This window comes from Furipterus horrens, unplaced genomic scaffold (assembly GCF_987537825.1).
Source record: "Furipterus horrens unplaced genomic scaffold, mFurHor1.1.pri manual_scaffold_1, whole genome shotgun sequence".
In the NCBI taxonomy this organism is placed as follows: domain Eukaryota; kingdom Metazoa; phylum Chordata; class Mammalia; order Chiroptera; family Furipteridae; genus Furipterus; species Furipterus horrens.
This window is the reverse complement of record NW_028327171.1, coordinates 191,097,495-191,110,993: the sequence shown is the minus strand read 5'-3', so window position 1 is coordinate 191,110,993 and position 13,499 is coordinate 191,097,495. Positions and strand designations below refer to the sequence as shown.

The 13,499-nt window shown below is 39.3% G+C and overlaps 1 protein-coding gene across 3 annotated transcripts in view; it reads right to left on the bottom strand.

The window, feature by feature from the left end:
* Positions 1 to 13,499, bottom strand: part of CDK15 (cyclin dependent kinase 15) — an 84,129-nt gene that overhangs the window by 20,352 nt on the left and 50,278 nt on the right. For all 3 annotated transcript variants that reach the window (XM_090268446.1, XM_090268455.1, XM_090268465.1), the window contains exon 10: positions 9,486 to 9,549. In XM_090268446.1, coding sequence (XP_090124572.1) covers positions 9,486 to 9,549 — 64 coding nt within the window. The remainder of the gene's footprint in view (positions 1 to 9,485; positions 9,550 to 13,499) is intronic.

Genomic DNA, 13,499 nt, shown 5'->3' with positions numbered 1-13,499 from the left:
TTAAATAGGCATGCTGATTTCAAAACTGCAGTTAGTTTTCCTCTATCACGTCAAGTTTTTCTCTACAGCTTATCTTAATGCAACCACTCTAGGTTGGATCGAGCCTTGATTGAGGGAAGCACGGGTGCTCTCCTATTGGCTGAGAGCAAACCTCCCTCAAGTGGGGAGGGGTGGAGGGTGACCTTGGTTCATACTTGTCTAGGCTATTCAGTTACACGAGGCAGTATGGTGAGAGGTTGTGTGCTGCTCTATATAGTGAATCATATTCCGAAGTGTAGTCCGAGTTCTTGTCTGTATACAAGGAGTTAGCAGAATTTATTTTTTTACTTACATACACCCTTATTTCCTTTCCTTCAGATCATGTCTCCCTCTGCTATTTCTTGTCATAAGTGCCTAAACAACCCTGATTCATCTTGTTATATCTGTGGCAATTTCACCATTCCCAGTCAAAGGACAAATGTCAGCGCATTTGTCAGGCAAGAATATTTTGCATATTTTAAAGTAAAACTTGGTGATCAAGATAAGCCTTGGGCCCCTCACGAGGTGTGCAAGCAGTGTTGAGAGTTTATGATGTGGACGAAGGAACACATGATAAATTGCCATCTGGTATACCTATGGTTTGGCGAGAGACCAGAGATCATTCAAGTGACTGTTACTTTTGTATAGTGAAAATGTCAGGCTATAACAGGAAAAATAAATGCAAAATAGAGTGTCCTAGTCTACCATCAGCTATATGCCCAGTGCCTCATTCAGCTGAAATCCCAGTGCCAGTTTTCATTGAACTACCCTCTTTCGAAAAACAGGAGTATGGTGAAGAACTAAGTGACAGCAACGATGAAGATTTTGAAGTTGAAAATGATTCAGTTCATAAGGGATTTGATCAGCATGAGTTGAATGATTTGGCATGAGATTTGGAACTATTCAAAAAGGCTTCAGAACTCCTAGCATCAAGACTGCGCGAGAAAAACTTGCTCGAAAAAGGAGCGAAGGTATCCTTCTTTCAGTCAAGAGAAAGTGCATTTCTGCAGTACTTTCAAAGTGACGGTGACTTTGGTGGCTTTGTGTATTGCCGTAACATACATGGTTTAATGGAGGAATTGGGAATTCCAATCTATAACACAACCGAATGGCGACTGTTCATCAATAGCTCAAAGCAGAGCCTGAAGTGTGTCCTCCTCCACAATGGCAATTGATTTGGTGCAGTCCCAATTGGCCATTCAGTTTGTTTTCATGAAGAATATGAAGACATAAAGAGAGTCATTGATCTGTTGCAATATCACGAGCACAATTGGATCATCTGTGTTGACCTTCAAATGGTCTGCTTCCTTCTTGGTTAGCAATGTGGATACACCAAGTATCCCTGTTTTCTGTGTATGTGGGACAGCAGAGCTTGTTGGAGGCATTGGGTGGAGTCAACTAGGCCTCCAAGATCTGACCTCAAACCTGGTGATCCAAACATTCTACATGGGCCACGCGTTGACAGAAAGAACATTATATTCCCACCTCTGCACATAAAACTGGGTCTCATGAAGCAGTTTGTTAAAGCTTTGCCAACTGAAGGAGACTGTTTCAAGTATCTCATTTTGGCATTTCCTAACCTGTCATTTGAAAAGATAAAATACCTTAATATGTATGTTTGGTAGCAGAACTTGCTACTTGAACACAATTTGACTTACAGTAACAATATATAGCCTTTATATGAATAAAATAACTCTAAATAAACAGTATATTCATGTAATTTTTTCTTTATTTTCCTTTGTATGTACATTTTGTATGACTTTTAGAACAAAAGGCGGGTATCCTGTACCTTAAAAAGTTGACGTGATAGAGAAAAACGGGTCATTTTTAGATTCAGATGCTAAAAGTTAGTAAAAAATAAGTGTCAGATCTAACTCAACGCAAATTGTGTTCCCGAGTGTAATGCGCCATTTGACAACATCTGCCATTCCCTAGTAGTCTCAACAGATGTTTAAGGCCCACCACATGGAGGCACTGTGCTCAGCCCTGGAAATACACAAATGTGTATTGTACTTGGCCTTCCCTCAAAGAGCTTATGGCTATATGATTTCTGTGGTATATCATCATCATCATCATCATCGTCATCATCATTATCATCATTATTATCATCATCATCTCCTGGTCTTCTGCTTCTAAAGACCCTTTCTCCTTTGCCTGATCCTCAGTACTGGTCCCGCAGGGCTCCATCACAGTTTTCTTTCTTTACACACTATCCCTTGGGCAATTGAATTCATACCCAGGGCTTTAAATACCACTTTAAGCAGATGACTTCCACTTCTGTATTTCTAGATTGAACTCTTGTGATCACACGCTTGTATTTCTAATTGTTTTCTAGGTATCTCCATTTGGTGGCCCCACAGATAACCTAACCTCAAAATGTCCAACCCTTATCCTCATTATCTTCACAAATCTGTTTCTTCTGCCTTGTATCACCTGTGCCAGTGGATGGTGCTATCATTCTTTCACCCACTGCAGCCACATTTTCCCTTCACAGCTTAAGTCCAGTCATTTACAACTTTCCCTTCACTCTACCCCCTAGATGCTTTTTAGATTTTTCCTGTGCATTCTTTATCCATTGTCGCAGCTCTAGTTGAGCCTTCCTAGTTGTCTTCTAGAATCTAGAGCATTGTCACAGTGCTTCTGGCCATTTTAATTCTGCATATAATCTTCCAAACAATTTCTTCTAAAATTTAAATCCTACCATATCACTTCCCCACTAACAATCATCCAATGCCTCTCTGTTTACTAGTCAAGTCCAAATTCTTAGGATGACTACAAATTACTTCTCCATCTGGTCCTGTCTACCCTTCCAGGTTAATCTCCAGCAATGTCCTACCACAAAACCAACATTTTAGCTTCCCTGAGCAATATACCTGCTTGGTATATTACCAAATACACCTGCTTTCCTACCCCTCTATGTCAGTTCCTTTGTCTGGAATGTTTTTTCCCTCTTGTTCACCAGGAAAAACCCCACTTAATCATCTTTGAGACCCAGCTCATACCTCTTTCTCTCAAACGGTCCCTAAGTTCCCCAGACACACCAAGGGTGCCTTTTCCCTAGTGTTCCTAGAGATCCCCAAGGGGTGTTGCTATAGTTATACTTTCCACATTGTATTATTTATTGTCCCCCCCTCCAGGCTGTATGCCTTGAAGGCAAGTGTCAATGTTCTTATTTATTCTCTAATCTCCCAGTCCCAACAACTAGCATTCAATAAATATTTGTTGATGAATAAAAAAATTGATGTTTGGATAAAAATAAAAATGAAATAAATTTACTAAACCCTATTCTTAAAATGCGAAAGTAACTCAGGAAAGCCCCCTTGTGTATCCTGCTCTATGTCTCCCAGAGATCAATGACACAAGGCACCTGGCCATGAGGTGGGGAAGGAGCCTCCCATTTGAGCCAGTTTTTTGATATTTGGAACCTTACGACTCCTTTTCTTGGACTAGGAAGAAACATAGCAGGGTTTTACTTGAAAAAACATTTTTTAAACTTGCTTTCACTCATTTGCAATTTTTCCTAACCTTATCTACTTTAAGATAATCTAATCTCCCTCAATAAAAACTAATAATTGCCACCAAATAAATTAAAGATGAGAAAACTAAAAATAAATGTAGAAAGTAGAAGAAACTATTAATGAAGATCAAAGTGGGCTGTGTATCTAAATGAATTTCACTGACTGATTTGGTGGACGGGTTAATAAAGATGTTAATAGTAACTCCCCAGGAGCTTTCGGCAGCGCTCCAGAGCACAACAGTAATGAGCCCAATCAGGGTTCATGGATTCGGTGAACGCCAGCGGCTTCATTAGCTGGAGCAAGGAGATTGAGGCTGGGGGGCGGCGGCTGGAGTCTCAGTGTAGGAGAGGCTCCCTGTTATTCCAGAACCGTGTGGCCAAGCTCACAGATTCTAAAATCAAGTCTGGGTGGAAGGACATAATCATTCAAAAATGGACTTGGTAAAGTGTTCTTAGCTGGTTCTCAGTCTAGGTCATTGTTTTGTTACCAAATCATTTTATAATTAGCAATTATGTGTGTCCTATGCTTGGCACATAGGGAACGCTTTTTCAATGATCAGATTGTTTCCATTTTGCAGATTAGGGAACTGGGAAATAAGTAACTTCTACAAGTGGCCCCAGGGAGTACAAGATGAAGCTTGGACTTGCTGGTCCTTGTAAGAGTTCATGCTCATCCTTAAAACCTCTCTTATCAGTGTCTTTCCCCTGAGTTCATCCCACTGAGTAATTCCTTTGGCTAATGGCTCATGTGACTGAGTGGATACTGATGCCACTCACAACAAAGACATGCGCAGAACCCTTTGAGCCCAAAGCATGGTAGCTCTTTATCTTCCCAATAGGGACAAGGATCACTTTACATTTTAATCATCATCTGTTCCACAGTGGCATCAGAAGAAGTAAAGCTCTTACACTGGATTGCAGGTCAAAATAAGACATTCCTCGAGAAAGGCTAGATTGCTCTATTAAAATGCTGTCTCATGTCAGCATTCCTTCTACAATATTTCCGTCCCTGTTATTTCTTGCTTCCACCTGGTGGTCAACAGTTGAAAAAGCAGGCATACTGAAAATAAATAGACATGAGCAAGATCCATTTGCCTATCGTTCATAGTCCATCTGAGTATGGGTTCCAACAGGGCTTTTAGTACCGCTTTCCTGCCTTTTGATTTCCACTAAGTTCCTCCAGTGGAAAATCTTACCATGTGCCGCGTTCTTTCCTGGGGCAGAAAGAACCAGGATAATCCCGGGTGCTTCCCTGCAGCTGAGCTCTTGTCACAAATCAGGCATGATTTTCAGCAGATATTTCTTTAAAAGTTTGAAGGCCTCTGTGGACTCTATTCCCTTCTCAATGGGAACGAGCATCAAAGAGACAAGAATAAGATGCTTTGCATGCACATCAGGAACTAATTGCCAATTTGGCAAATGCATTGACTAATGTCATGCACTGTTATTTCTAAATCCTCTCCTGTCCTTGACCCCAGTATCTAGATGTAAACTTGGAACCATTAGTGGAGAAGGATAAAGTCTTCTGGTGCCTCAAATGGAATTGAGAGGGATTTAAACTCAGCGCTTTTGAGTGTGGTGAAATGAACCCAGCAGTACATTAATGCTAGGATTTGAGCTCACACAGCATGAGTGCTTTCAAAAACCGTGTTTAAGGAAGCAAACAGAGCCATGACAGACCCTTTGAGTGGAGCAAAAGAACTTGGATGAAACAATCAATGACACATTAAAAACCACAACTGGGCTCCAATCATGTGGGCAGAAAAAAGTTTTTATCACAGGATCTTTGCATCTAATGAGATGGTGACTGGACAACCTCCAGAGGAGTAAGCCCTCTGTTTACTTTAGCTGAGAAATGTCTAAATATTTAGTTGAGTCCTTTAAAAGCCTTACATGAGTCTGTAGCAAACTCGTCTCTAAGGTATGATCTTACTAGCTCTAGATTGTCATTGGAAAATCTATTTAGAGGACATTTGGGGAAAAAAAAAAAAAGCCAGAAGATATTACCATCGAATGCACAAAAGTTAACCTATTTTTTTCTCTCAAAATTAACTATTTTTAAGGTCCTTTAGATACTTAGTTTAGAACCAACACCTTTACAGTTTCGTACCTTATCTTAATTGATCCTAAATTGTTCTTCACTTTTTGTATATGTTTTACTCCTGTTGGTTCCATTTGGGCCCAAAGTACTAGAAACTCAAAAAGGAATAGACTCCTGAGTGCATTTCCTTGTGGGCAGGGGAAAACCTAAGAGGGCAAGGGAACTTTGTAAAAATGTCTATAGGGGGGGTCCAACTTTTAAATTCACACTACTGTCTTGTATTAGCAGATTTTAGCTAAGACAAGTATCTAGTTTGCGCTAAGCTTCCAGGATCCTTTGAGGCACAAATCCAGAGCCTCATAGATACGGAGTTTTTACCTTTTCAGACTTTCTGGGGAGAATCCCCTCTAGCATGCTGTCCTTTATTATTGTTTCCTGTGGACTCTTATTAAGAATCACCAAAACTGCTCCCCTCCCCCACTGCAGGAGGCTAGCATAGCCCCTGCTCCCCGCCAGTTTGATTAATGTGTCTTGGCTAATTGTGTGAAAGATGGCAGTCCTTTAGCAAGTGTGACCAGCTTATTGTTCAGCCAATCACAGGCATCTCAGTTAGCATGTGAAAAGGGGGTGTGTTGCCAGGGGAGGATGAGTGTTCTGGCGGCTGAGTCAAAGGAGGAGCATTTTGGGGGGTCACAGAGTAACACCCACTTCTTTGAGGGGATGTTACTATGCTCTACTAAACCTGTAAACCTCTTACTCAAAGGACTTTTTTTTCTCCTCCCTCTTTTTTCAAGATCTTTTTTTCCCATGGTGCAAGCAGGCAAGACACTGGCTACTCTGCAGATGGAGTTCACGTTCCAGGGTTTTTAATATTTCACTTTTATATTTCTGTTAGAGAATGATCCTGCTGAGAGTCTGGGAATCCATGCTCGTCAGAACCCCCTCACTGACACTTGGATATATTGCTCTGAAAGCTATCCCAGGAGAAAAGATTAAACAAAAAAAAAAAAAGGAAAGGAAAGAAAGAAAGCCTACTTTTCAAAGCCTACTTCTTAATCTGCCCACATCAAAATAAGACAACTGGCCCTTTGAAGTAGAGGACACAGACTTCTCAGCCAGCTTGCTTAAAATGAGAGTGGAGAAAAGGATGGAAGGAAGGAAAAAAGGAAGGAAGGAAGGGGAGAAAGGAAAGAAAGAAAGGAAGGAAGGAAGAAAGAAAGAAAGAAAGAAAGAAAGAAAGAAAGAAAGAAAGAAAGAAAGAAAGAAAGAAAGAAAGAAAGAAAGAAAGAAAGAAAGAAAGAAAGAAAGAAGAAGGAAGGAAGGAAGGAAGGAAGGAAGGAAGGAAGGAAGGAAGGAAGGAAGGAAGGAAGGAAGGAAAGAAAGACAGGCCAGTCTCTAAAATTATACACCTCTCTTCCATTGTCCAGGTTTAAACAGGCACAACAAGCAGAATTGATGGCTGAAAATCCTATAGCCCTGCTCACCAGACAAATCTGTCTAGCTGATCAGGTTTTGTTTTGTTTTGTTTTAACCTGTACAAAGAGAAACTGTGTTGTCTTCCTAGACACAGTGCAGACAAGGCCTGGAAATGGCAGAGTGGGCACAGATGGACACTGGATCATTCTCCCAAGTTCTAAGCTCTTTGGCTCCCTCCAAGTTGCTGTACCAGCTGAATTCAAAGTTTGGAATTCTTACTACTACTTAGAATGAAAAGGAAAAGAATGGAAATCTTATCCAGACTGGTGTTCATAGTTCTACTCTGTGACATTTTTCTGGCTCTCATCCCCTCTTCTGTTCCCTTAATTATTGGAGTCCAAGGGTAGCAGCAGCTACCCACATAGGGGATGTTCCTGGAACACAGAGGCATATGAACCTTTTAAAACACAATCCTTGTGATTGAGTATCAATAGCACTAACTCCAGTCCCAAGATAAGCTAGACTATTAAGATTTACAAATATGGGTTTACATCTTGGCTATGGCTAAGGTTACCACTCCCTTCCACAAGCTTAGCCCACAGCTCCACACTACTCAAGCCTCTGGAAGCAGGGTTCACAGATGAGCAGCCCCCCTTATAAAGAGAGCTGGTGAAAGGATGTGGATGAAAAAACCCAAGCTCATAAAGCTCCAAGAACAGGCCATCTCCCTCTGTGCAGCACAGCACCTGGCAGATAGTGGGTGCTTAAAATTTTTTGACTCATTTGAATTATATCAAATGCTTACTAGGAAAACAATGCAAAGTATGAACATTTTTGATGTTTTGTGCCTAGAGATTTCTCTTCATAAATAAAAAACTGCACATTACTTTGAAACAACAGCAAAATGAAAAATGTAACATATTTCTCACCGTTTTATTGGAACCGAGTTACCTTATTTAGTACAGAATCTGGCAGGGGAGCATTTTGGCCAAGTTTCTATCATTATTGTTCTTATCAAGGCATTTTGCACTAAGAAACTGTTTATTGCCTGCATTAATCTGAGACCCACACGCTTGAAGTTTGGGGTAAGGACATATGCCCACTGTGGCAACTTTGTATTAATAGTATCCAAATTGTCTTCTACAACCCATCTGTGACCCTAAACTTCTGCTTGAATCCATGTTAGAAAGCTGAGGGGTCCCATTTTCATGTGGAGAAGAGAGGATAGGTGGAGTAAGGAGAGGTATGGATACGGTGGGAGAAGATGAAAGCCAGGCTCTCCTAGAAACCATGGCAACAGGAGATAGGACCTATCACAGACTGGATCAAGGTCTCCACAAGAAGCCTGTTCTTTTTTTCTCTCTGTCTTAGACCAAAGGGAAGCCCTGTGGCCAGACAGCAGCATTTTTCTCAGCTGCTAAACTAGTAAAATAGTTAGAAATGGTAAACTACTTGTAAATGACCCTAAAGCCATTTAGCAATGCATATGATCATTCACATGATGCTGAAATGACTTTACAGGTTGTCTTTAGCTTGTTATAAGGTTTCCATAATCCTGGTTAGTTCAAGATACCTGGTCTTTATGTATAGCTGTTTGAGCAAAAATATTAGATGTTAAAGAAGAAAAAAATCCCTAGTCTCCTATGTTTTTTGTTTTTCTCTTTAATCACCTTTTTAATTTCCCTGCAGTTTCTTGCTCTCATGAAGCCCTTGCAGGATAATGTCATACCAATGTTGATAATGAAAAATTGGGGGAAAACATTTTTAGTAATGAAACAATGTAAGAATATAAAGACTAGAAAATGTGACTTTGGCTACATTCATCCTAATCTTGTCCCGTTAGCCATTCTTGCTTCTCTAACATCTGACACATCCCTTCACTCCTGCTTGTCTCCTCCCTTCGGTCTCAACATCCTTGATGTGAAGACCGGCTAATCTGTTCCCTCTGCCATGGCCTTGGGACCATTTCTCAAAGACTTCCCCCATGGGCAACACTTCCAAAATTTCCAAATCCACCCTAGAAGCCAGTCTTGGAGGACCAAATGTGACAGAAAATGACCAAGAAGGTGAACTCTTGGATAATCTAGAGACATTTTACCTGGCTTGTCGTTGGCCTAATGAACCTAATGAGCCTCTACTTCCCCTCTGTTGTATTACCATATAAATCAATGACAGTCATGGGCTCAAAAGTGACACTATCTTTTGAATTCTTTCCTTGAGCTATTCTGTATTTAGAATGGGTGTGGAATCCACAGTAATAGTTACTTCAAATTCTTATTCAGTTTGCTACTTGTGTTTTATAGTTTGAGAACTCATCTAAATTCAACTACTATTTCAGTGTCCTCCTTGTAAAAAGATTAGTCAGGGAATATAAGACCTAAAAATTTGTCTAGACCTATCTTCACTCTTGAGTTAACAAAAGAACACATTGTGTAGCTAAATCTCTCACACTGCTAATTCTCAGAGCATTTAGAAGTTCAAATCAAATATTACCTGGGTTGTAGTTAGGTAATTTGGAAACTCCTGGCCAGGTATCCTCCGTAGGGACTCCAAATATCTACACAAAGCCAAAAAAGACAGAGAAAAATGAGGGGGAAGATGAGGTAGATGGAGTAGGTATGAAGACATGAAGGTAAGATTGGGGAGAAACAAGGAAGAATTAGACGTAGGTCACATTACACCAGCAGATTATACAGAAAAAAAAACTTTTGTGTTCCCCTATTTGTAGTTTTTATGGGCAAAACTAGTATAGTTCTATGATTCTGCAAAGATTAATTTTATATGTCAACTTGACTGGGCCACGGGATGCCAAGATAGCTAATAAAACATTATTCCTGGGTATGTCTGAGAGCGTGTTGGGGAAGAGATTAGCATTTGAATCAGTAGACTAAGTAAAGAGATCCATCCTCACCAATATAGGCAAGCATCATCCAATCCACTGAGGGCCTCAATAGAACATAAAGGCAAAGGAAGGGCAAATTCTCTCTCTTCTTGAGTTGGGATGTCCATCTTCTCCTGCCCTCAGACATCAGTGCTTCTGGTTTGCAGGCCATCAGAGTCTGGGATTTACTGCCAGCAGCCCCCTCAGTTCTCAGGCTTTTGGTCTGAGACCGAATTATATTACTGGCTTTTCTGGTCCTCCAGTTTGCAAATGGGATATCACAGCCTCCATAATCGCATGATCCAATACCTATAATAAATCTCCTCCTCTTATATATCTCTATATATCCTAATGGTTTTGTTTCTCTGGAGATTCCTAATATAGATCCTGAGCCTGTGTCTTCACTAACTCACTGTTGTTCTGAGGAAAATCATATAGCCTTGCTTAAAGTCATATTCTCATTATTAAATATCTATTGCATGACTAATATATATTAGGATGCTATGTTGGGAGTTAGTAGTGATGTTCCTTTGCCTCACATCACACACACACACACACACACACACACACACACACGCACACATAAACACAACCAGAGACACTTGACAGCTTAAATTGTGCCTTAGCATGGACATTCAGCTGTTCTGTAGTGTACTGAAATTAAAAAGGGTTCAGATTACTGACCTTTAGGCAGTGGAATGTTGGCTAAAAATGATCCCAAACCTAACTCTAGTCCTTTCTACCAAATCCATCTCATTTGCTTATTTATTTTGTGGCCCAGCAGCTTGGATTATGGTATTTGGTTTTTAACTGGTAGATAGTAATAGTAACAACGTCACTGAAGAAGACCTCATTTATACTCTGGATTACCAAACTGAAGCTCTAGTTTTGAATTAATAGAAAAATAGAAGTCTTTTAGAGTACATTACCTTATAGATATCATTTTACTATTCTTTTAAGATAATCATAAAAGCCCAATGTCAGTTATATCTGGGAGCTAGAATAACATTGATTCTGTTTTATTTTTCCTCACCAGAGGATATGTTTATTGATTTTAGAGAGAGAGGAAGGGAGAGAGAGAAACATTGATGTGAGAGAGAAACATTAATAGGTTGACTCCTGTATGCACCCCAACCATGAACCCGAAACCTACGTATGTGCCCTGACCAGGAATTGAACCACCCACAACCTCTTGGTGTATGGGACAAAGCTACAACCAATGGAGCCATCCAGCCAGGGCTAGAATAACATTGTTTTTATAAAATATTAATAAAATACTAGTAGCTTTTATTACACCACTACAGTATAATTCTTCTTAAAAGCATCTCTTGTAGAAAGAATCTAGAGAATCCGTTTGTAAAACAGCAGTCTAAGTGTTATGGCAGGAAGTCAACTGGCCAACAACTAACTGATAATAATCAATGAAGAATACAGAATCTTAATACCTACCAGCTTGCTGACTAGGACTCCGGCTGAAAAGTATAATTTGTGGTGCCTGTTAAGTTTGTCCTCAAACAAAAGACACCGAAGTGCTATTCTCCCTCATATAATAATAATAATAATAATAATAATAATAATAATAATAATAAAAATCATGCCACATAGTAAAATCTTTTTTTGATCCATTCCTTAAACAGACTGAAAAGCTACTGAGAGGATTCTAGGCTTTTCCTATCAACCACCCTGAGCCTGAGGAACACTAAAAACCCTAGAATTCATTTTGAAAACCAACTGGACTAATTCTTCTTTTGTAGAAGAGGGCCAGAGGATGGGTAGCAAATTCCTCTTTTGTAATTTACAATCTTATGTATTTGCACAGATATGCATGTAAACAAGTGGGTGTGACTTACAGGTACCCACATACTTCCTGTTGACTGGCAATGAAAATAAAGCAAAGATAATGAAGAGAAGAAAGCAATAAGGGAAATAAATAACGACCACATCCATATTTTTCTAAGGTACAAGTTACCATAATTTGTTGGTATTTTGTATTATGTTTAATTAAATCAACAAAATGGATACCAATGATTTTTAAATATTATGTTAAAAGCTATAAGCTTGAGATTTCAAAAGTTTAAACAAAATTCAATATCCTTTATTTGGAAATTTGATGCTCAGTTTCTATTTGAAAGTTACTGAATTCATTTTCCCTTTAGAAAATTACTAAATCTCTACCGCACTGTCTGGGAAACTGAAAACCAAAAATTGTTGATTTACACCCTCCCTAAAGGCTCTTAAAAAGGCAGCTAGTGAGTGCTATATTTGAAAACACAGTGAGCTGCAGGGGCTGTTTGCTGCCTTTGTTGGAATGGAAACTGAAGGCATTTTGATTAATGGATTCAAGGTCTGCATAGTTTGGTTTATTCTGATTTTAGAACCACAGCTGGGATTATTTGCTAAAAAACACTTATTGAAAGAATTAGATTTCAGAAAGCAGTGACAGCTATTCAGATGGACACACACACACTTCAGAAAGATGGTAAAAAAAAATTCAGGACTTCTCATTATATCTCTATTCCTAAGAGTGAGATCTCGGGATAAATGTAGAGGAAGGTTGTGTTTAGAGGTAGGGAGATTTAGAATGGACATATCGTTTTCAAAGAAGTCATTCCTACATCCAATATCACAGACTGGAAATAGAGTTCCTATTTTCACCTGTGTAGACCACATTTAATAAAACACAAATTCAGGAACTATTTGTAATGTTTAAATTTCTAACCTGCTTGAGATGTAGTAGTATTAAAGACAACACACTGCTGAGTGTGGTGACTTTTTTACTTTGTCCTCAGAGTGTGGAACTACAGATATAACAAAACCATGGTCCTGCTTTGACAGGACCTGGGGGGAGGGGTGGTCTGAGATGTGATGAATCTGATTTCCTGGTGCCCGTAAAGTATGGCTGAGCAATATGGAACTATATCTCTGATTAGTACAAATCAAAAGTGAACAGTGAGCTATGCAACTTGACAAACTTGAGAAAAAACTACCTGGGGGGTGGGATCACATAAACAGAGAAGAATATAATGATTTTAAATGATGGGGGCTACAATATTTTCTTTACACTTTGTTCAAAGAAGTCACAACTTCATGGAGTCATAAAACCAAATGACTTACTATGGTTTGACTTAAAATATTTTCAACTTACAATGAGTTTATTGGGAGGTAACCTATCATAAGTTGAGAAGCATCTGCAACATTTAAGATGCTGGAAACCCACAGAGGTCGTTATGTGCATTGCTCTCTGTCATAACTTGAAGTTAGAGCTGGGTTAAGAATTCATGTCTTCTGACTGCAGGCCAATGTTATTTCTAATACGTTTGCTTGTTTTAAATTTGTAATGAGTTATCATAAATGTCAAAATAGTCCCTTTGATTGATTGCAGTGTGATAAAGACAATGTAGAAATGAACATGGCTTTCTGGGCAAGAATTATTAGACTGATTTGTTAAGACATGTTTGTTTTTGCTGCACCACTCATGTTTTGGTACTTTATGTCCAGATTCAAGTTCAAATCCTTTCACTTAATGAATTACCTAAAACATCTTCAGATGGCCAGTGTCAGTCAGCAAGTCCAGTCCTGGAAATTTAAACCAATTACTAGAGAGCATCAGGTCCTGGGAAATGTCT